Source organism: Rhopalosiphum padi, chromosome 2, assembly GCF_020882245.1.
Source record: "Rhopalosiphum padi isolate XX-2018 chromosome 2, ASM2088224v1, whole genome shotgun sequence".
Lineage (NCBI taxonomy): Eukaryota > Metazoa > Arthropoda > Insecta > Hemiptera > Aphididae > Rhopalosiphum > Rhopalosiphum padi.
The window spans coordinates 85,628,400-85,651,692 of record NC_083598.1 but is presented as its reverse complement, the minus strand read 5'-3'; the positions used below and the strand labels follow the sequence as shown (position 1 = coordinate 85,651,692).

The 23,293-nt window shown below is 29.4% G+C and overlaps 3 protein-coding genes across 4 annotated transcripts; 1 reads left to right on the top strand and 2 right to left on the bottom strand.

Moving 5' to 3' along the window:
• Nucleotides 1-215: 215 nt before the first annotated feature.
• On the top strand, nt 216-7,329 carry LOC132919401 (SET and MYND domain-containing protein 4). The gene is made up of 9 exons (XM_060980983.1): nt 216-598; nt 705-849; nt 3,009-3,181; nt 3,276-3,510; nt 4,328-4,547; nt 5,199-5,563; nt 5,679-5,810; nt 6,738-6,939; nt 6,996-7,329. Exons 1-9 carry the CDS (start codon nt 265-267, stop codon nt 7,179-7,181), a joined length of 1,992 nt encoding a protein of 663 aa, XP_060836966.1. The 5' UTR covers nt 216-264; the 3' UTR covers nt 7,182-7,329.
• Nucleotides 6,520-9,792, bottom strand: LOC132919403 (ras-related protein Rab-39B). Its single transcript, XM_060980987.1, has 5 exons — nt 8,962-9,792; nt 8,776-8,885; nt 8,541-8,706; nt 7,802-7,942; nt 6,520-7,657 (listed from the first exon to the last, which is right to left on the bottom strand). The coding sequence occupies exons 1-5, from the start codon at nt 9,067-9,069 to the stop codon at nt 7,520-7,522; spliced, it is 663 nt and encodes a 220-aa protein (XP_060836970.1). The 5' UTR covers nt 9,070-9,792; the 3' UTR covers nt 6,520-7,519.
• Nucleotides 9,793-10,322: 530 nt separating this feature from the next.
• Nucleotides 10,323-15,937, bottom strand: LOC132919402 (RNA polymerase II-associated factor 1 homolog). Of its 2 annotated transcripts, none has more exons than XM_060980985.1 (11): nt 15,614-15,937; nt 15,417-15,528; nt 15,244-15,336; nt 14,974-15,162; nt 14,473-14,608; nt 14,268-14,411; nt 14,099-14,202; nt 13,741-13,983; nt 13,485-13,675; nt 13,004-13,084; nt 10,323-11,503 (listed from the first exon to the last, which is right to left on the bottom strand). In XM_060980985.1, exons 2-11 carry the CDS (start codon nt 15,479-15,481, stop codon nt 11,052-11,054), a joined length of 1,698 nt encoding a protein of 565 aa, XP_060836968.1. In that variant the 5' UTR covers nt 15,482-15,528; nt 15,614-15,937; the 3' UTR covers nt 10,323-11,051. The 2 variants fall into 2 exon arrangements, with proteins under 2 accessions (XP_060836968.1, XP_060836969.1); XM_060980986.1 differs by having other exon boundaries at nt 10,323-11,479.
• Between the last annotated feature and the right edge of the window lie 7,356 nt (nt 15,938-23,293).

The window sequence follows — 23,293 nt, the reverse complement described above, 5'->3', positions numbered from 1 at the left end:
CTCAACCTACCCGGTTAACGATAAGTTACCCAATGATGGAAGGACGCAGATGATGATATAACTATTAAATATATAATAATATACAAAAATGCATCCTGCAACGACTCCACGAAGTATTGTTCCTAATCGTACCGAATAACTTAACTACTGGAAAACGTCCAAAATTCTAAAAATATCTTCTGGCTTAAATTGTGAATCCTGTTTAATGTCGGATGTTACAGTAATATATTGTTCCTATACCTGCTATCTAGTCACGATATTATTATGATGAACGAACCATCACCGCCGGGCGGCGAGCCGTTTTCGATTCGACACGATCGATTTCGTAATATTTTAAAATCGTCTGATTGGGACGAGTTCACCAAATCGACAAACGACAAACAGAAAATACAGTTCGTGTACGAACGACTGTACGCGCACGGACAGGCTTCTGGTGATAGTAATAACAAGCATACTGAAGAAGAACTGACGAGCTACAAAAATGGAGTTAAGGCTTTGGAAATGAAAAAATCCGGAACTGATTATTTTCAGAAGTCGGATTATCGAAATGCGCTCAACTGGTATTCTATAGCTATCCTCCATTGTCCCCAAACTAAAGGTAATTGATCATATATAATACAACTATATACTAATGAATGGGTGGTGTTTGGAAGAAAGAGAAACGGAATGTTTAGCATATATATAATGAAGTGTTTTTATGGCAGATTGGAAGGAACAATTATCTATCATCTATGCCAATCGATCGGCGTGTCTATATCATTTAGAAAATTACGACTTGGCCATTTCGGATATACAACGGGCGCTCGACCACGGATATCCTAAGGATCTACGATACAAAGTTTACGATAGGTACGTCGCACGTGGCACAAATATTATACATATATGATATATATATACACATTTAATGGCTGTTGGCAGTCCTTTTACCGATGCACACTCATAATAGTATAATACTCATCATGAGACGTATTTAGGATTTTTGGGTGGTGGTAAAATTTTCCGATTTTTAAAAATAGTGAACTATCTCGGGTCAACATTATGTTTACCTGAAGGAAATGTGTGTAAACTCACCCGAGTTGTTTTAATTGTTATTATGCTACACTATGAATCAGTGAACCAGATTTTCAAACTGAAGTGTAAATAAAAATCCAAAGTTGCAATAAACAAAATAAAATAAGTAAAAACAGTTATACAAAAAGTAAATAGAAAATCATATTAAAAAAAAATAATATACTATATAAAGACCAAAAAATGGATACCTTAAATTTTTTGAAATCTGTAAGTTCATATTATCATAAAAATTAAATTAATATGTTTTTAATTTATAGGTAATATATTTTGTATTTATTTTTATTTTATGTTTTATTTTAACTAAAATATTATAGCTCATAGCAGCTAAAGGCGCATTCATTTATGTTATTAATATATGATTGACATTTTTCAAATTAAATTTAAATATATATAATCGATGTATTTTATGGTTTTTATTTTATTTGTATTTTTTGACTATAATTATAAAAAACATTTTTAAAATTAAATTAATAGTACAGGAGTAGACACGGGACATTTACCATTGAGACAGTTAACAATATCCTAGATTTTTAACCTAGTGCAGTTTTTTATGGAAGGGGGAGGCTCTAATAATGTCAACAATTTACTACAACACATAGGTAGATAATTGTTTCCTTACTTTTTACGTGATAGCCGATAGGTAGGTATATTGCATGGTATTGGTACCTCAAATGTAAATAGCATATAAGTAAGACCGAAAATTAAACACATGTAAATATTAAGTAGGCAATACTGTACATTTTTAATACTTAGGTATTTATTCATTAAATCTTATAATTTAAAGTTGTACATTGTACATGTTATTACCTATACATTATTTATATAGTTATAGTAGTTATTAGGTTCAAGGTTGGTACCCGTACCCGTACCTAGTGTATCTAATAAGTATAATTCATAATATATACCTTTTTTTTTAAAAAAAGAATTTAACAATGACAATCATTTATAAAGTCATCATACATGAATTATGCTTAGTGATGTAGGTCGTAGACTCGTAGCAATAAGTTACACACAAAACTACATCGATTAGCTATAATATAGCTACAAGCTACTAATCCAATAAGATACAAAAATAATAATTTAGGCATCTCGGTTTTCTTTAAAACAACTTTCAAACAATTAATAATAATTTATATTTTAACTAGGTAAATATACCTAACCTAACCTACTAGGGATACCTATACTTAGATAGTAGATACCTCTACCTATATTAATTGACATATTTAAAAATGACCAATATAGAATCTGTCGAGTTTTTTAACATGACTTGTATAGTTGTATATATTAATAATGTAATAAATCTGTCTCTATATGTGCTATACTGCTATGTCATCTGATATACATTTAAACATTATATATCATCCTAATGCTATTCCTGAAGTATACCTACTCGTACATTATTACTAGCATTGGAAGTATTCAGAAACCAATTTTGTTATGACAATTATGGCAGCTTTAAATTTATAAATTGAAACTGTGAAGTTTGAGCAGCATTAAAATCATCTAAAATTAAAATAATAATAATAATTTGTTATGATATTATAATAAACTAATTTTAAGTTGGAAGATTTTTTAACCCCCCTAAAATGCAAACAAATTTTCGTCGATAAATGACAGACTATACTATTCTAATCTACTTTTCAGTTCATCGTTCGAACGGACTGAGTACTTTACAATTTACATTTTTAATACTAAATATAATAAACTCTATTGGCTATAAAAAAAAGTACTATCTCCTCCCTAAATACGTCACTCTATATAGTGTCATCTATAATAATAAAGATGTACAATGTAGTAATATACGCCGTGTATCGTGCGGTATTGCGATTTGCGGCAGTGTCATATATATAGTGACGCAGCTACAATGATTAAAAATGAAAAAATATTACCTTATATAAAATGTCGACACATATTATATAGGTACTATGTATATATAGGAAAGCGCGGTGTTTCCTGGCCACGAAACAATTAAAATTGGCATTAGAGTCGTTTAAGACAACCATACGGTCTCTGGATGATTCGCGTTTGTCGTTTGATGAACGGCGTAAACGACAACTGGACGTACAGATCATGTTGACGATGTTGGATAAGGACAAGCATGCTAAGAACGGTAAAAAAACAATGAAAATAATTATTATTTATATACTTCTAAAAATCACATTTCACACAGATATCGATATTATTTTATATTCGTATGCGTATAGGGATAATAGAGACCGGTACAAAGAAACCGGAGGAACCGGAAATGGACGGCGGACGGAACGACGCATATCCGGCGTTCAGCAACGCAGTGTCCGTCGAATACAACGAAACTGAAGGAAGACACGCGGTAGCCGGAAGGGACGTGCCCGTCGGGAAAGTTTTGTTGGTCGAGCGCGCGTACGCTTCAGTCCTACTTCGAGAATATAATCACTCGCATTGCACCAACTGTTTCGTCAGGTATACGAAACGGATTTTTGTCTTTCGGCGGCATCTAATGTTATAAAATACGTATATGTTATAGGTATATATTATCAATTTATCGTTGAATTTAAATACTATAGTATTTATCTATTTCTTTATTTAATGTAGTAGACACAGGGGTGGATTTAACTATGAATTAATTTAGGGTTGCAAGATGTTGGAACACCTTGTAATACCTTCTCACATTCAATAATATTTAGAAATATTTTAAATCCAAAATTAATAACATACGAAAATGTTGTATTAATAAATAAAAACTAAGATATATTTATAATTTATATACATAAAAGTACGTTAGTATATGATTAAAAATAATAAGACAACATGACATTTTACTATTTTAGAATTTGAACCAAGCGATATCATACATTTTTTATAGGTAGTTTTACTAATGTTGAGTGTGTTTTTGTGTCTATACTTCACCTTTATAGGAATAATAAAATACTTCGATCTTAAATTTTGAGATGGTTTCTGGTGAAAAATTGAATCTAGTTTTGGTACTTTAAGTCAAAAGTAAAATATTTGGAGGGGAATAGGGAAAAACTGGAATCTATTTTGTCAATGCTCAAATTGATTTCAGCGTCTCCCTTCATTTAATTATGCGAGGAAAAATACTATAGCTTATATAGTATTATATATGCAAGTGGTGCGGGGGACGAAGTCCACAGCAGGTTACTTAGAAAATTTGCAATTTTGCCACCGCTTACATACAGCCATTTAAAACGGGTTGATGATCAGTGCATTGCATTTTTTATCATTTACTTTATAATAATAATCATAATGTTTACCACAGATTAGTGGCGCCTTTACCGTGTCCGGATTGCGAAAGAGTGGCGTTTTGCAGTGAGTTTTGCAAAAGGAACGCTTTGGAATCGTATCATGCGATAGAATGTTCGATATTGCCTGTGCTCTTCTCGGCCGGCGTTTCTATAACGTGCCTGATCGCACTTCGAATAATCACGCAACAGCCGTTGAAGTATTTCATCGACCTACGACCAAAATTATTGAATCATGTAACTGCAGCTCGTTGATTATAATATTATAGTTTATAGTTTATAAAAGAGTTTAAGGATGGAGCCCGATGATGGAGGCTACGAGTTTTTTATAATACACGTTGGCTGCCATATGGCCACCGGCGACCCAAATGATTTTATTTATTGTGAAGCTAATTGGGTAGCCGGCGACCTAAACTGAATTATTTTATTAGGGGCCGCTTGGGTCGCCAGTTACCAAATTCGACATTATCTTAAATGGGCTTTATTTTAATACGGCTCGGAAATAGAAAAATATAGTTTTTACCGTGGCGTAGACAAAAAAAAGTAGATAGTTTTGAAAAAAAAAACGATTAAAATACAAATTATGTAAAAATAGTGTGGCCCACCACGCTTTGAAATGACTTGGGTCACCGGCGGTCATGGGGCAGCCAACGTGTTAAGTAAAATTAATTTCTGGGTCTAAGTAACTCATCCGTCTCATCCTATAATTTGCCTACCTAATTATATGTACAATGTACCTATCTAAATATGTTTACTTTTACTATTTTTAGTATTCTGCTACCCTATATATACGTATAGGACATAGGCTATAATGGTATAACCACTTGACACCTATGAGCTATATCGAAATACCTACTTATAATTTATAAAAAATATACGTTTTTTTAGACGCTGAGGCCACGTGATGAACACGAACCCGATAACTACATAAACTTGTACAACTTGGTCACCCATCGCGAAACGAGATCTGTAGAAGACATATTACACAGAACACACGTGGCTGCTTTTTACTTGTCCTGTTTGAAAAAGACAAATTATTTCACTGCAGACTGTGATACAAACCGTCGACTAACCGATGACGAGTTGTTCATTGGAAGTCTGTTGTTACATCATTTGTTGCTGCTTCAATTTAATGCATTCGAAGTGTCCGAACTCCGACAACTTGACAACGAGCAACAGACCGTGTTCATTGGCGGCTCCGTTTACCCGACCTTAGCTTTGCTGAACCACTCTTGCGACCCATGCGTTGTCAGGTAGGTGCCAATGCATATTACCTACTGTATACTATACGGTGATCATGGCTCAACTACACGGTACAAAAAAAGACCAATCGTCAATTAACCCGATTGCCAAATTGTCTTAATGTAGATACCACCGAGGAACAACAGTCGTGGTACACAACATCCGAGAACTGTATGCTGGAGAAGCGATTACAGAAAATTATGGTCCAATGTTTATGTTCCACCCAAAAGAAGAGCGATTACAGAAACTTAAAAACAGGTATTCACCATTCTTAAATACTGGCACGGTTCATTACCTTTTATACACAAATTGTAATAACTCTGAACTCAGTAACCAATCGTTTGAATTTAAATACATAAAAACCTTAAAAAAAATATTGGAGTTAGTACCTATTTAAATATTGGACCAACAATTTACAAGAAAAAGGTTATTTCCATTTAAAAAACAGAAGTCTTATCACAGCATCCTTGGATAACACAAAAAACAAAATATCTAAAGTATTCAAAAAATTGTCGTATAAGTGTATTTAAAAATTTCAAAAATTAGATTTTGAATGATTTCATTATTAAAGAAAAATGAGACTGGGAGAGAATCATCTTGAATCTATGTATAGTTAAGTCTAATCATCAGAGAATAGATTAAATTGGTGTTATATTTATAGATTAAATATTTTAACACAATTTAGAAAATTAATAAATAAATTAAAAAATGATTGAACTTTGATATTTAGTTAGGCTTAAATATTTGATTATTAAAGAAAAATGAGACTGGGAGATGAATCATATTGAATCTATGTATAGTTAATTCTTATCATCACAGAATAGATTAAATTGGTGTTATATTAATTATAGATTAAATATTTTAACACAATTTAGAAAATTAATAAACAAATTAAAAAATGATTGAACTTTGATATTTAGTTAGGCTTAAATAATTGATTATGCGAGGTATGCAGATAATTAACACATTTTACTTTAAATGTCATCAAATAATTTTACTGCTTATTTACATTTTGTATTAAATAAAAAATATATTTGTACAAGTTAATTGAACATATGTATAATATTTTAACTAACTGTTATCCATATGACTAATGAATATTATATAATATATGTATTATAAACTATTGTATACAACAAAATATTGTGAGCAATTAACTGAAATACACTGGGTTTACTGTAATAGGTATTGGTTTGAATGTAATTGTATTGCCTGCTGTCAAGATTGGCCAACTTTGGAACAGATGAAGACAAATACATCACTTAGAATCAGGTGTACACATTGTAGAAATGCAATCACGGTGACAACAGAATCAATGGAGTTTGTAGTATCTTGTATGGTTTGCTCAAAAACAACTAAACTGTTACCGGTTCTAAAAGTTTTGCAGGTACCTACTGTTCAATTACATTTAATGAGAAATATTAATACAAATATTTTTTTAAGGATACTGAGAATAAATATTCTGTTGCCAAACGGTTGATGGATAAGCACAATTATGAAAAGGCTTTAGCAGAATTCATGGTACTTTTATCATTATTGCATAAGCACATGGTGCCACCTTTCAGGGACTACCATCTATGCCAGCAAGCAATAAAACAGTGTATGTTGACATTTGGAAATAAATTATAGTAATTTATTTTTGAGTATGACAGATAGTTTATACAAAGCTTAATTGTAAAACATTCATATTAAAAAAATATAATTATGTGCAAAAAAATTATACATTTATATATAATATATCTATATAATAAACTATAGTTTACAATAATTCATAAAATACTAGTCTTGTACCATTCTCCTAAGTGTAGCTTACATATTTACCTTAGGTTAATATTTGTCAATATAAACATTTAAAATTTAAAAAATTAAAAGTCATCAAAGCTAAATGTTTGTTTCGTAAAATTGTTATTCAGTTAAAGATAAAAAAAAAAAAAAACAGTAATAAGCTTGTTAAGGGGATTTAAGTTTTAACAGCACGATTTAGCTGGTTCAGCTTCGATATAGTTATTGAAGTCAATGCTAGCTGAATGATGTGAATAGCCACTTTTAATACCATCCCAGCCTTCTTCCATTTGGTATTCACCACTTTTTATCCTCTGATATATCTAAAATAAATAATATTTAATAAGCAATAGATATTACGACTATTTTTTTCGATTTATTGATATTATATTTATTAAAAGGCATTGAAAAGAAAATAGTTAAGTTACATATAATATAAATCATTTATGAATAAATAAATAAATTACTTCTTGGGTGATTGCAGAAAATGCCAATTCAACATTAGAACCGGTTTTGGCAGATGTTTCAACAGTAAATATATTATGTTCTGCGCCAAATTGTTTGGCTTCTTCTTCAGTCACTTCCCTCTTACTAGCACCATTATTTACCTATGAAAAACAAATAAATATACTATACAGAATTGGTAGTAATTTTAAAATTACTTAAGTATTTAATAACTCATAATTAAATAAATAATTATGTCATAAAAATATCCTCAAAACACTGTTACACTCTTATTCAATACTATTTTAGTAAAATTATCATGAAACTTTCCTTAATAATATACAACAAAACTCAAGAAGATAACCTTGTAACCCTTGTAATCTTAAATTTATTCAATTTAGAATAATCTATTATAGTTTAACGGAACATATATTATAATTTATAATTAATAAAAGTAATTAGATTTAATGAAATACTTTATGTTATAAAAGGCATTTACTTTACTTTACTGTAGAATTTTTAGATGAAAATTTTAGAGAAAACAAATGTAACACAGTATCAAGTTGTTGTAATAATAATAAAAAAGAAAACAAGTTATGCTAATTAGTAATTACTTATTGTTCCAATTAAATCAGATATCATAATAAACAAAAGTAAAGTTCTAAAATTTGCATATACCCCTATACAAAAAATCTATTATATAGGTACTTTTTAACAATTTGGTTAGAATGTATACTTGTATATAGATATTTTAAAAATTACCAAATCTAATTTGCAACCAACTAAGACAAATACTGGTCGGTGAGGTTCAATGTGTCGTTTGGCATCATTCATCCAAACAGGTATGTGATCAAAACTGGCTCGTTTTGTTATGTCATATATTAACAAAGCACCAACTGAATTTCGGTAGTAAGATTTTGTAATTGATCTATCAAACACAAAGAACAACCATTAATGCCACAAGAACTATAATAAAAACAAAAAAATTCTTGTTTACCTGAATCTTTCTTGGCCAGCTGTATCCCATAACTGTAATTTTATTCGTGGACCACTGGGTATTTGTATTGTTCTAGCGAAAAAATCAACGCCAACTGTTGGATCAGACACCTGATAAATAACAATAAAAAAAAAAACAACAAATTTATGAATTGAACATAATGGTATTTCTCAACAAAGCTTTTACCTCGACGAATTTACCATCGTTGAAAAACTTCAACAACGAACTCTTGCCCACTGTACTGTCACCGATCAGTATCAAACGGAACTGATAATCAAACATCAGGTCAGCCATATTGTAGAATGCAGACGAAACAATGAATGTGCGTTCGTCGTAGTTAGTTCGGAAGACAAAATCGTTCTAATTCAACTGAATTGGATGACTAATAATGAAAATTATTAGTCAATTGAAATACAAAATCTTCGACAAAAACTTGCGTAACCATCACTGAACTTGCTGGTGTATGTAAGCTTACAAATTACACTGTCAACAGCAGAATTGTTTCTTTGTACGTTCACATGTGTATTAAAAATAACTAATAACTACGACGTAGGTAAGACAATCAGTTAATGATTTTTATTTTTTTTCCCTTTATCTAGCGAAGTTATTATGCATTATGCAAATATCGCGAGTGCTGAGAGATAATACTGTTTGGTTCGTCCTTGTGGCCCTATAATAGTCGTTCTTTAATGATATTATATTATTTCATTATCATCACTTTCCCCTCCATCAGTTTTTGTTTTGTGATATTATTCTATGGATATTACACACAACCCCGCAAAGTCGTAACGTTTCTCCATTCATGGTTACCAGCTCAGCTGTTGCTGTCCTCTCTTCATTTGCGGTTGTCGTATAAATCAGGTAACTGGTATACTGGTTCCTGGCGTTCCGGTATAATAATATTTTTATAAATTGTCGCCTGGCGGGCAATAAGTCGATCAAACCACAGAAAAAACAGTAATCCGGCGCATTGACCATTTGACCTTTATTAAATTAATAGGTAATTATTATTAAGACAGTTCTAGTGTCGTCTTGAAACACCAACGGACGCTTAATGTTTGAAAATTTACGTAAGTTGGACCATTCATTTTGATGTATCGGTTTAAAATCTTCACCAATATTTCGAAATAAGTTACAAGTAGCCAGTAGGTATATCTTTATGAGCTTTAAAAAGAATATGGATATGTGGGACTTCATTAAGCTTTCCTGAGTTGTCTTAAAATTTTGAAATTGATATCAAAAGTGGGAGAATTTGTTAGTCTATTTTGATCATTTATGAACTTGGCCTATCATCACACGAATCACAACATATGTTCTATAGCGTCCAAATCATTATCATTTAATGTAGTTTTTATTTAATCAATGAGTAAATTATGTTAAAGTTCGGAAGTCCTTTTTTTAAAAATTCTCAACTCCATTCTTTACCTATTTAACACATTTTTTGGAAAGTAAAGTTGACCACCTGTTGTTCTTAAACTTTAAAATTATAGTATAAAATGATAGATTAGAGTAATTTGCAGGTCATCCTTTACATCATTAAAACAAAATTTATCATCATAAGAAAAATGGAGATTCAATATTTGCCATTTATTTGCGGATACATGTTGTATTAGCACATTAATATTTGATTTTTCTGATTATGTGGTTTTTGTGGATTTGGGAAATAATCGAGCATAGGTTAACTTTTCACAGTACAAATACAGTAGATTTTTAAATTTAGCACTACCAACTATTTGTAGAAGGCATAACTCAATATTAAACTATATGAGTTAAAAATTATGGATACATCATAACCTAATAAGAATAACTTTTTTGATTTTTTTTTTTTTTAATAAAAAAATGAATATTTACAATCTGTACAAAGCAATACAATAAGTAATATATACGTAATATGTAATATACCTATATAAACTATATAAAGTCATATATTGGTTGACAAATTGGAATTAAGGGGACATGCAGTTATACTAATTCAACTTGATTAAATTGTTTTTGTTTGATCATAAGAATGTATAAAGGATCAATACATGTAAATTGTAGTATTTGAAGTTGTAGCTCAACGAGTCCAGTGACATGCCAAAACAGTCCTCATGATATTATCATCATAACTTGATATACTTATGTATATATATATATATACACATTTATTTAAATTTACGGCATATATGTTTCATATGATGTAGAGTTTGAGAGATGTCATAAATATTAAGCATCATTCATTAGTTTTATAATATTAAATGCTAGTAAGTCTTAAACTGAAACCCTATAAATTATCATTATTCATCACTATCAGAACCTCTATTACTTTCTTGGTCACTATTATCAGACATTGAAGAATCTGAATTGACTTCACTGGCCCCGCGTTCTGAGCTTTTCTTACTTCTCATTTCGACATCACTATTATCACTATCCGATCTAGCTTCACTAGACACGCGTTTAACTTTACGTTCTTCTTCACTGTCACCACTTTGAGATGATTCTTTTCTCTTGACATTATCTTCTTCATCAGATTTATCACTTTCATCACTTCCAGAACTAGCTTTATGACTATTGGGTTTCTTAATACTAGTGTCACTGTCAGAATTTACATCACTAGCAGATCGTTGACGTTTATTATTTTTTTCTTTGTCACTATCAACTGTTTCACTGTTGGCACGATTAGGGTTAGTCGTAGGTTCATCATCAGAAACATCACTATCTGAAACTAAATCATTTTTTTTAGAATCACCTGTAAACATTAGAAAAAATTAATTATGTATTCATATATTATAAATTCATAAATAATAAATTAATTTACTATCATATATAGTCATTAGTCAGTTTTTTTAAAATTATAATAGTAGTTATAGAGATCATTAATAAAATATCCTTTTTATATATTATTACATACATATTTTTTTATAAAACAAATGTCAAGACTAAAGAAAGAAAGAACCGTGTCAACTAGGGGTCGCGGTTGTGAACGGGTATTAGAATACACGGGTACACGGAGCCCGGATACCCGGGTAAAAAATATATTAAAGCCTGTGTATTTAATATCCATGTATAATACCCGTGTATACCCGTGTATTTAATACCCGTGCATATATTGTATATTAATTCAAAATTCAGATATACTTTAATATAAATATTTTTTTTGCTAACTTTTCCTAACTCTTTATACAAGTCTTTATACGATTAAATAGCACAACAAGTTAATTATATTAATACTCATTTATTATAAGTTATTTTTATAGTTATGCTTAAAAATTAGTATGACGCATTCGTTTATCGTATAATATTATATAGGCATAAACACTAAAAGCTATAAGTATAATAATATATAAGAGAATAATATTAAAACTGGTTTTAAGATTCAAACATAAATATTCGCAAAGTTATCTTATTGCCAATTTTATTGCATTACATTTACGTACCTACTACCTAAGTATGCTTTTTATCTAAACATTTTTGGTGATTTTAAAATTGCTCGATACGATTTTATTTAAATATATGAGTATTTAAGGACACGGGTATTTAAATACCCGGGTATTTTTATAACACGGGCTTTAACCCCGTCATAGGTAAAAACACGGGTATCCGTGTAGTTCATTACACGTGTAATTGCGACCTCTAGTGTCAACTATCGAGGAAGGGTAACACGAGATTTTATTTATTCAACTTCTAGATGGTCATCTATGCAAAATTTTGTACATTTATAGTAAGAATGGTTCACTAGAATAATTAAATTAAACCATCATAACAATAATTACAATTTTATAGCTATGAAATTCAATCTGAGTAAAGTTAATTTTATCAAAAGACATTGGATAAGATTTTTTTCAAAATAGATTTTTGCTAATCTTTTTTGTTTTATAATTATCTTAAAATTACTCAAAAATTCTATTTTAAATGAGCAAGTACTGTTTAATTTTAAAAGTATAAATTAGTATAGTGTGCAGTGGTGTATATAGGAGGGGGGTTTAGGGGTTAATTCCCCCCCAAATTTATTGTTGATACGATATTGCATGTTTTGCGAACCTGCCTTGAAAATCAATATATAATATAATAACCTTCCCCTCCTCGAATTAATGTCTATATACGCCACTGATAGTGTGTTGTATATTACTTTAAAACTTCTTTGCTTGCCGGTGTTTAAAAAAAATCATACATAGTTAGTGTTTTAATGTGCTGCATTCATTACTAGCCTTTAAATGTCAAAGTTTAAATAGATTTATAATTTTATTACCTTTTCTAGAATCATTATCATCATCGTCATCACTGTCTGCTTTATTTTTAGTTGTAATTTCCTTTGCACTTTCTTTTGCAGCTGAAATAAATTAAAAATACACGTTAATTAACATTAAAAAAAAAAAATGTATGTGTGAACTAATAATCAGTACTTAGGTTAACTAAGAAAAAAATTGATTCCAGTAATATTCAAGTAGACTAATATAAAACAGCAATTATTTATTCATTTTCTATTTAAATGTTTTACTGTAGATTAAATACAATATAAATATAAATTATAAATAATTACAATTCTTGTTTATCTTTTATTTAAGTTTTAAGTATATTATCAAAGATAAATTATAATATTCTTTCAATATTCAATTTTCTTTATTTAATACTTATTTGAAATGTGTAAAATTAAGTATAAATTAATATTTCAGTTAAGATATGAAATTAAGTCTACCAAAGCTATTTATTTTAATATGTTTAACAATTACCTTGCATTGCTTTTTTAGCTGCTTCTTCAGCTTTAGCTTCTTCTTCTTCATCATATGGCTGCAACTGTTTTTCTCTAAATTTGTGAACACTGAATTCTTGTTCATTGATTGGAACATGACGTACTATTAATCTGGTATTAGTACTACTACTCTGTGTACCAATTTTTTGTCGTCTTTTGCTTAAACGAACTCTAAAATAAAAGTTAAATCATAATGTAAAAAAATATTTAACTATTTAAAATAGTTTAAACCAAACCTGGTTTCCAATTCATTATAAAATACTCCATCTGGTTGTACAATAAGAAAATAATTTTCCTCGTATCCTTTACTACTCTTGCTTTTAACATTCCAGTTGTATTCTCTGGCCATTTTGTATTCGTATTCATAATCATCATCATATGGACGTGATTCAACAGCATCTTCACGACGTTTAATGATCGTTTCTTCAGATGGTAAAAAGTAGGCTACAAACTGTTCACCACTTTCATCCATTACACCTCTGAAATGTTTTAACTTAAGCTTTAGTTTCTTATATTTATAAATGTATAAGCAATATTATTCATATAATAATTGTTTTTATTTTGAAAGTTTAAAAATATATAGGGAATAATTACCTAATCATAGCTTGAGACATTTCTTCTATTTGGGCTGGAACAGGCCGACCCATTGGAGCTGGATCAGAGTCAAAGATGACTTGAGCACAAGGATATCTCCAATTCTAATTTACAATATTTAAGACATATTATTCAATTTTATAACAATTTTTAATATTTTTAATGTTACTTTGAAATCTGGAAAAACATTTAATGTTTCAACAGCATGGACATTTGGTTTGCTGTAATGTTTTTCAACTGGTTTTTTATTGTCTTCAAATGTTTTTTCAATTGCCTTCATCTGACTGTCTCTATCCATGTAAAGAGTTTCCTCCTGAAACATATTTTTTTAATTTTAGTAAAAGACATAAGATATTTTATATTCAAAACCATACCTTAAAGTTCTTTTTGATACTGAACCCAACTTTAGCCTCAACTTTTTCAATTGTTTGTGGTTGAAACCTGGTTTGCTCCGTAGAAATATATTCCGTACGCCGTAGCCATGATACACTTCTAGCGTGATGTCTAGATCTAAAAATTGAAATATTATTTTTATGAAAAATATTTACAAAGTTAATCCCAGAATTACAGTTTAAACCGAATCAAAAAATATTTTCATTATTCATTAATAAGTATCACAAATACAATAACCCATAATGAAAAATAAAATAAATAATATGTAGTACATAATTTTATTTAAATCCGAGCAAATTAAATATGTTTTACATTTTTTTTGATCAATATTAAATAACTTTTAATTAGCAATTTTGAGATTAGGTTAGAAAATTATTTTAAGTCACATTGTACCAGTGATATTACTATTATACACAAAACAAACCACTGATTTTGTTTTTGGTTAAATAATTTGTGTTATAATAGTAAACATAAATTAATACCTTTTAGAATCTTGTGGAGCTAAAATATCTTCTTCCAAAAGTTTTTCATCGGCAATATCCATTTGTAAATTGTAGTCTATTGTATACTTATCTTTATTAACCAAATCAATGTTGAGTCCTAAATCATGATCTGCGAGTATTTCAAATTTATATGATCTCTCTAAAGATGTTGGATTATATTGTATATATCTATAAAATATATTATTATAAATTAATTAAAATGCAAGTTAAAGAGAAGTGTAAAAAAGTATCCTTGGTGAGGTAAAGTACCTTGTAGCATCAAATGGATACGAGAGAAATTTTAAATCGAAGGGGATGTCTGGAAGCATATTGCAATATTTCACTTTACATACTAAATCGGACCTAAAAATTATCAATAATGAGTACAAATACATAAATAAGAGAATTATAAAACAAAAGAAGCTATATTATTAACAACACACCTTTTTTCCACGGATCGTATCGGCCTTTTTTCTTGAGTTGTATTGTTTTGAACGGTCGGAGCCATTATTGAAATATATATATATATATATATCAATCACTAATAAAAACCACCTATAAATTATTGATCAAAATGTATAAATAAAAAACTATATTATACATCTTGTGAAAAATGTATGACTATTGATGGTTACTTTACCTGTTTGAACAGTAAGTGAGAGAATACTACAGTCCAGAATTACAATACTTATTCAGTATTGTAACGATAATCCACGACGCGTTCTCTATGACTGCACACAGCACATTAGTGATTAGTGATTATTAGTATAACATTATGTTAGAGTTGAACATGTTCATAATCAACTAATCAACAAACGATGATGCTACACCGAGTACACCGAAAATTCATGTTCGCGCTACAATCAGTACTAGTCGGCGGGCGCTAATGCGCTAGAACATGATTCCTGGTGGTACAATCGTAGATGATAATAGAGAGCAAGAGAAAATAATCTAAAACCGTGATAGAGAGTATTTACATTTATTGTTATTACATTGCATGTGCGGTTTACTTACAAATCGCGGTTTCAAAAGAATGTTGGTTAAAGGTATAGACCGTGTACAATGTCTTTGGTAATCGGTGGTGCACGAAAAACGACGATTTGAACGAACGCTGCTCTCTACCCGGATAGCTGTGAACTAAACCGATAATACATTCTAGTTCATCGTTTCGTTACTAGATATCGCTAATAAAACTATAGGTATTTTATGACCTGCATAATACAGTGATATTGATACGACACGATATTATGTAGGTACAAAAAAAAAAAAAAAAAATTATGACTATCAATTTGGTATTTATAAATAATAAATAATTCAGATAATGTGTTGTTTGTTTTAAAATTTAAATAGAAACTTTTATTTAATTATTTTAATTTGCATTATGTGCATACATTTTTTTTTATCGAAGACCCGAAAATTATAGTTACCTACGAACCTATAATACCTACTAAAAAATTAATTTGGGCGATATAATAATATTATTTTAGATACCTATTAAGTATTTATAACATTATGTCATTTTGCTTTCCAACTGCACTGTTTCGAGTTTTTGTGTGTATAAAATCCAAATTTGTAAATATTTTATTTTTTGATAAAATTAGCGCAAATATCGTAAGTAGATATACCTACCTATATACCATTTAAACATCGCTAACGAGTTATTATAGGTAGAGGTACCTACCAACAAGTTAGATTTAGATATATTTTTATATTCAGACGACGTAATATAGTGTAAAGTGTAAAGTGTAAACATATACTTAATCCTGAAAGAATCTCATAAATCATAGCCCACAGGTCAAATTATACATGTATAAAAATGTTTTTATAAATTTGAATTATAGAATATGTATATAATTCTATATTCATATAGAAATTGTAATTTGTGTATAACTGAAATCCGGAGATTGAATTTAGTAAAAGATTAATCGCATGTGTAATGTGTTATTTACTTATATCGTACATTATAGTGAACTTCCTTACAAACTTTAAATAAATCTAATAATAAATAATAATATAGATAGGCTTGGTAGTTGGTACAACAGTAATTACATTATTATATATTATTCTATAGCACCTATATGGCTTATATAAATTATATAATGTGAGGGAAGTGAATTTTTGTTATAAATTAAATATAAATAAGTATTTCACAATAGATACCTATTTGTAATTTATAAAATTTAAAATTTTTATGTATAGGTTACTTACTATATTTAGTTATACCTATTTATTTATTTGAGTATTTTAGTGCATATATATGCTTGACTATACCTATATATACCTACAACAGTAGCCAAGTATAACCTAAAGTAGGTATATATATAATATACATTAGTGAATTTTCACATTGACAATATGATGACGTGAATGTTTACATAGGTATATGAGCATATATATATATATTATATATAATGGTTATAAAAAAAAATGAGAATTATATTACCTATACATAAGTTTTAATATGATTTAATCTTAGTAATTTAATCATTATTGTAATAAACTTTCATGATATATTTTAAATTGCACTTATACCTACCTGTATTATAAATAACGTCAATATTTATACAACTAACTTAATACACAATTTATTGTACTGCGTTTAACAAATTCATTGTCTCACTATTCATTAAAATGATTATCTATAATACATTAATACAGTAATACGAATACATAATAAATGAATATTGTACAGCAGTAGGTAATAATGTATATAATATATCTCGTATAATAGTCCGATAGATATTATATTTTTATTATTTATGACTCTCCTGTCTCCTATAACAATTCCGAGATTACAACTATTAGGTTTTAGGTAATAGTGGTAATATTGATCAATAACATGCTATTTATGTATACGCTGTATAATATATCGACATTTATAGGTTAGGTACTATAATGAGTTTTTTTAGAGCACAATTTTAAACAATATATATGTCAAGATTGATCAATAATGATTTTAGTACGTGTGTCAACATTTATCAATTCCAGATATTTACAGTAGGTACCTAATTATTATGGAGAATAGTTATTAGGCTATTACATATTATTACTCATACATTAAATATATTATATTGTTATTTATTATTGAGATTGTAAAATTATAATAATTATGTTATTTACATAAAAGTGTTCTATAGAATATATGTATATACATATTAAAATATTGTAAATTAATAATAGCTAGGCAGTTTAAATTAAATAGATACCTCATACCTACTATAAAATAGATATAGATATAATTTTGATTAAAATGAAACATATATTTAACTATAGGTATATTATTAAATGCTTAAAGCTTATTACTACATTACATCACTAAACATATTGTCTCCCCTTCATTCTATTAATTTTGATGTTTATGATTACGAGACTTCACTTTGACACAGTTGGGCTCATTGTCGTCATTGTTGTCGTATATATACTCATATAGTCATATACCTATAGACTAGCCTATATAGTATATAGGTTTCACACAGGCATTCATACGGTCACAAGTCTGTCCACCATTAGATGGTTATAAAAAATGGTTTCACGTACGTGTATGTAAATATTACCCCCATTTTTACCTATATATAGCGGACCGGTTTCAGTTCCTGTCTGTTATTATTATTTTTGTCCCCCGACGATGTTTTGTTTTGCTTACAGCCAAGGAAGTAGGCATAAATAGAGCGCAAACAAATTATAATGCTTATTGTGTGGCAGCGCACAGAAGTGACGCCCCCGACGACGTTTACATTATGGAAATGTACGCGAGAAACAATACAAATATGTGTTGTACTCGTTTCGTCGACTGAGAGAAAAATGAGGCTTGTTTTCTTATTTAGGAAATTAGGAACCACGGGCTGCCCTATTCAAATTGCACTTCATTATTATTATTATAAATATTATTATTATTATTATGGTGTTGATTGTCATCGGTTTGTTTAGCAGTGAATATATATAGTATACCTACGCTTTGTATGCCTATCCACAAACAGTACCAACATGTATTATGTATATGATATGTACATATATGTATTCTATGTGTATTTACATTTATAGGTACTAGGTAGGTATGAATATAAATTATATAGCTGTTATAACAACTGATTTTGGTAATTGGTACTTAAGTATTTTTCTGTATAAGGTAGGTCCATATTAAGTATAGTGACTATATATATATTTTAGTGTCCTCTCTATATATAAAGAAAAAAAACTATAAAAGCAGTGGCTCATATCTTATAGAATTATTTATTTAATTTCGCTGGATATATTTAGTTTATTACGCATTAATTTATTGTTATTATTATAAATTGATTTATAATTAAATGTATCATTTGCAGACTATGTTATTGGCAATATAGTTTTAACTTTTAGTATTGTCTTTAGAGTTTAGGTATATATTTATATAATCTGTATTATGGCTATTTATACACAATTTAAAATAAATGTATTATTTAATGTTTGAATTTATTAGGTAAATTTTCCATACCTAAAAAAGGTAAGCAGTTTATTTTTAAAAAAAAATTATAGCTCAAATATTAAATTATAAAATCAGTTCGTAAAATTAATTCAATCCATAAATACACCGACAGTGCACTGTATTATACTAGCAGTAAAACTAATTAGGTACACATTAATAGAAATAATATCACAAAATATGATGTTTAACAAACCTTAGTTGTTATATAGTCATTAGTCAAATAATATACAAAATAAAATATATACATAAGTTAAAATGTAAAATAATTCAATGATGCAAATTAGTAGACTATTTGTATAGCCGTGTAAGTACCTATACAGTACTATACTTTCTGTTTCCAAAAATTTAGAAAAAAATAAACAGAACATTTTATTTTATTTTCATGAAATAATTCGATAACGTAAATTATTTTCTAATAAAATTATCAATATCTAGTATTTAAAAAATTTGGAATATTACTGTATACTGTCATCATTGTATTCCTTACGGAGATGTTTTAATTTATCTTTTCTTTTCTTTTTTTTATCTGTGATGGTCCAATGGTCGGTGGTAGCCTGCAGTTCACACTTCACGCTGTACGACTAGTTTTGTTCGCTGCATATTCATGTCGCATATTTTTTTTATTATTATTATGATTATAGATTTCAACAAAAATTAAAAGCTCGACTCAGGGAAGGACTGTGAAGAGATTTCGACTCGGGAGAATACAAAAGTACAGAACATACAAATACATGAACAAAATCAATTCTCAAAATTTGTATCTACCTCTGTATTTTTATTTTTATTTGTTTAAAACGTTTTTCCTATGTATGCCAACATGCCATTCTATAATTTATAGGTAACATTTGGCTGCCAAACATTTGAACTAATTTTTATTAAAAAAATATGTGTAGTTAAATACCTAGGTTCTACAATTTACCCATCTATATAACATATACCTATATACATAAAAATATTTTTCGTCTATCCAAGTACCTAGATAATATATATTATTATGAAAACACAAGACTTGTTAACAGTCATTATACCATCTGCATATTATGATATTGGGTACCTACCTATACGTCGTAGGCGTTCGTGTGCGCGCAGGCTAAATATCATCATAATATCTGTACCGTCGCGGTTATTATTACCACAACGGATCGTGACCGCCGCGCGACGACGACGACGCGGTGGTGCGCGCACAATCCAACATGGCTCCGGCAGCCAATCGGTTTATTAGCGCGAGCGCGCGTGCGTTATAAATAATAATATTATGCGACTCGAGTGCCGCGGCCGTCGACGAGGACAGCCGCGGCGGCGGTCCATTATGTGACGTGTGCGTGCGCCGTATATAATAATATAATATTATTATTATTTTGAAATACTCGTCGTCGTCGTCGTCGTCGCCGTCGTCGTCGGTAGCCACCGCCGTTTTTATCATAATATTTTTACAGGGTCACCCCGAACGGCGGCGGCGGAGGCGAAAAGGGCGCGCGCGCGTGATTACTGGCCGAGAATTAATTTGCGGACCAGCAGCAGCTGCGTTTTGTTGTCCGGCAGCCTTTTTAAATAATAACAATAATCGTTTGCGGCGGCGGTGGTGGCGGTGGCGGTGGCGGTGGCCGCCTCCAGCCGCGGAGGGTGCGTCTGCAGCTACGGCGGGCGGCGTTTGGTCGCGTGGCTTTCGCGTACACACAACATAATATAATATTATACATTATTATTATATACCTAATATATATATATATATATATACACATACATATATTTAATGTCGAACACCGTTTTCCACCCGTACGGGTCGTGTGTGTGCAGGCGATGACGTCCCTCGCGAAACGCTATATTATGTATATATATTATATATAGTGCATAACGTTTATACATATTTACCCACAACCGCACTATTATAGATTTATAAATCTAAATAACATGATATATGTATATATAGCAACATCTATAAGAATTGTTTTATGGCGCGTGAATGCTTTATATTTAATATATTTGATTTATCATACAGCATTAGCCGTTTGCTATTTATTTTGCGTATGACAGTATAGGAATATCGCGATGTTCGTCAATCGCGCCGAATTCGAGACGACGAGACACTATCTGCTGTATACGTCGTTCGCGCTTAACCAAAATGTATAGTTTTGATATATAATTAATTCTTTAACGCGTTCACTTAAAGTTATTTCCACGAGATAAATACGTATATAAGAGCACGATCCACAATTACTATGTAGGTACCACCTATAATAGGTATTACGTGTACAACCGCGTGGAATTATACTGAACGATACTTACGGATTTATTTTATAATATTAAACGGATAATATATTTGTTCAACTGTTCAAGTTTTGTTCTATCTTAAAATATAATAAAATAATAAAATGATAAAAATAATGATTTTCAAACGTGCCTACGAACATATAAGCCATAAAGTCGTAAATTAGCTGATTATCACACATTAGATAGAATTGCCTATTATAGGGAATTCAATACGTAAAAACAAATTCGCAGTTATCAACATTTTAAGTCGCACCAAACCTTTATTTTGTAAATTATTAATTTACCAAATGATCAACACGGCTTATTAGCATGCAAGTTTTAAAACCAGTGGTAATAGACAATAGTATCCATTATTATAGCAGGTACTATACACGTTATAATATATGTTTAGGAATCGATCGTGCAATTGACTATATGTATATTTTTTTCTATAGGAAAATATATCCCATAAATTATCTTTTTTTACCAGCGATTTTCAGCGCAATTGATGTACCTATGTCCGACAGTATTTGGTCCATATCTAACGCTGTTATTGGTGTGGACCTATACTTTAGTAAATAACTGACTTTTTTCTAAACAAAGTACAATTTTTTTAAAAACCAAATAGTGAATATCTCCGAATAGATAAAAAAATTTCAGCGACCGAGAGTATCCGCTACTTAAAAGTAATTTCACAGTGAGTATATTATTTATAACTTATAATTATTATACACATTCCAACAATGATCTTAAGATTTCAGCATGGGTAGTCTTTGTACCTACCCATTTATTTTATGTTCTGCGTTATAGAATTATACCTATATATTTATATTGTTTCAACTATATAGTTATTAATTTATTATATTATATAAAAAGCCTAAAATGATCGATTATACTATAATACTGAAAGTACCTATTATAGATAGGTATTTATAGGATTGCCACGATCTCGTTTGAACAATATACTTTCAGAAATTAATTCTTTTTGCATAAAATATATTATATAATATGACAAAAATGAGTATTCCTATTATATATTATTATTACGATGTCTTTTGTTTTATTTTTTCTAAAACGTTATAAATATATAATGTATTTCGAGTATATTTATTGTTACTAAAAAATAAATAAAAAAGGATAGTATTATATTAGTTGAAAATTATAAATAATGTAACTTCTGCAATGTCTACTTAAATTACCTATAAATATTTTAATAGAAAACAATCAGCCTAGTTTTAGTTTACGAAGAATTAATTTATTATTGAACAAAATTCATGATATAGGTATTATATTATATACCTATGCTTCACATTGCATCATAGTTTATAATATCGTGAGTGAAAGTAAAAAGGTATCTTTGGAATTATATGATCGTTATTTATTTTTAAAATAATGAATTGTATAATTACTGGAGCAATAATAGTTATAATAAAGTAACAATGTTTTTAATACCTATGAAATTATATTTTTCGTACGGTATATAATTGTATACTCGGAATATATTATGAACACGTTCAATACTTTTTGACAAGAACAAATCGAAAACTGCTTCAAAAACAACGCGTGTAATCAAATTAGGAACTTACGAATTATGTACAATTCGTTGGC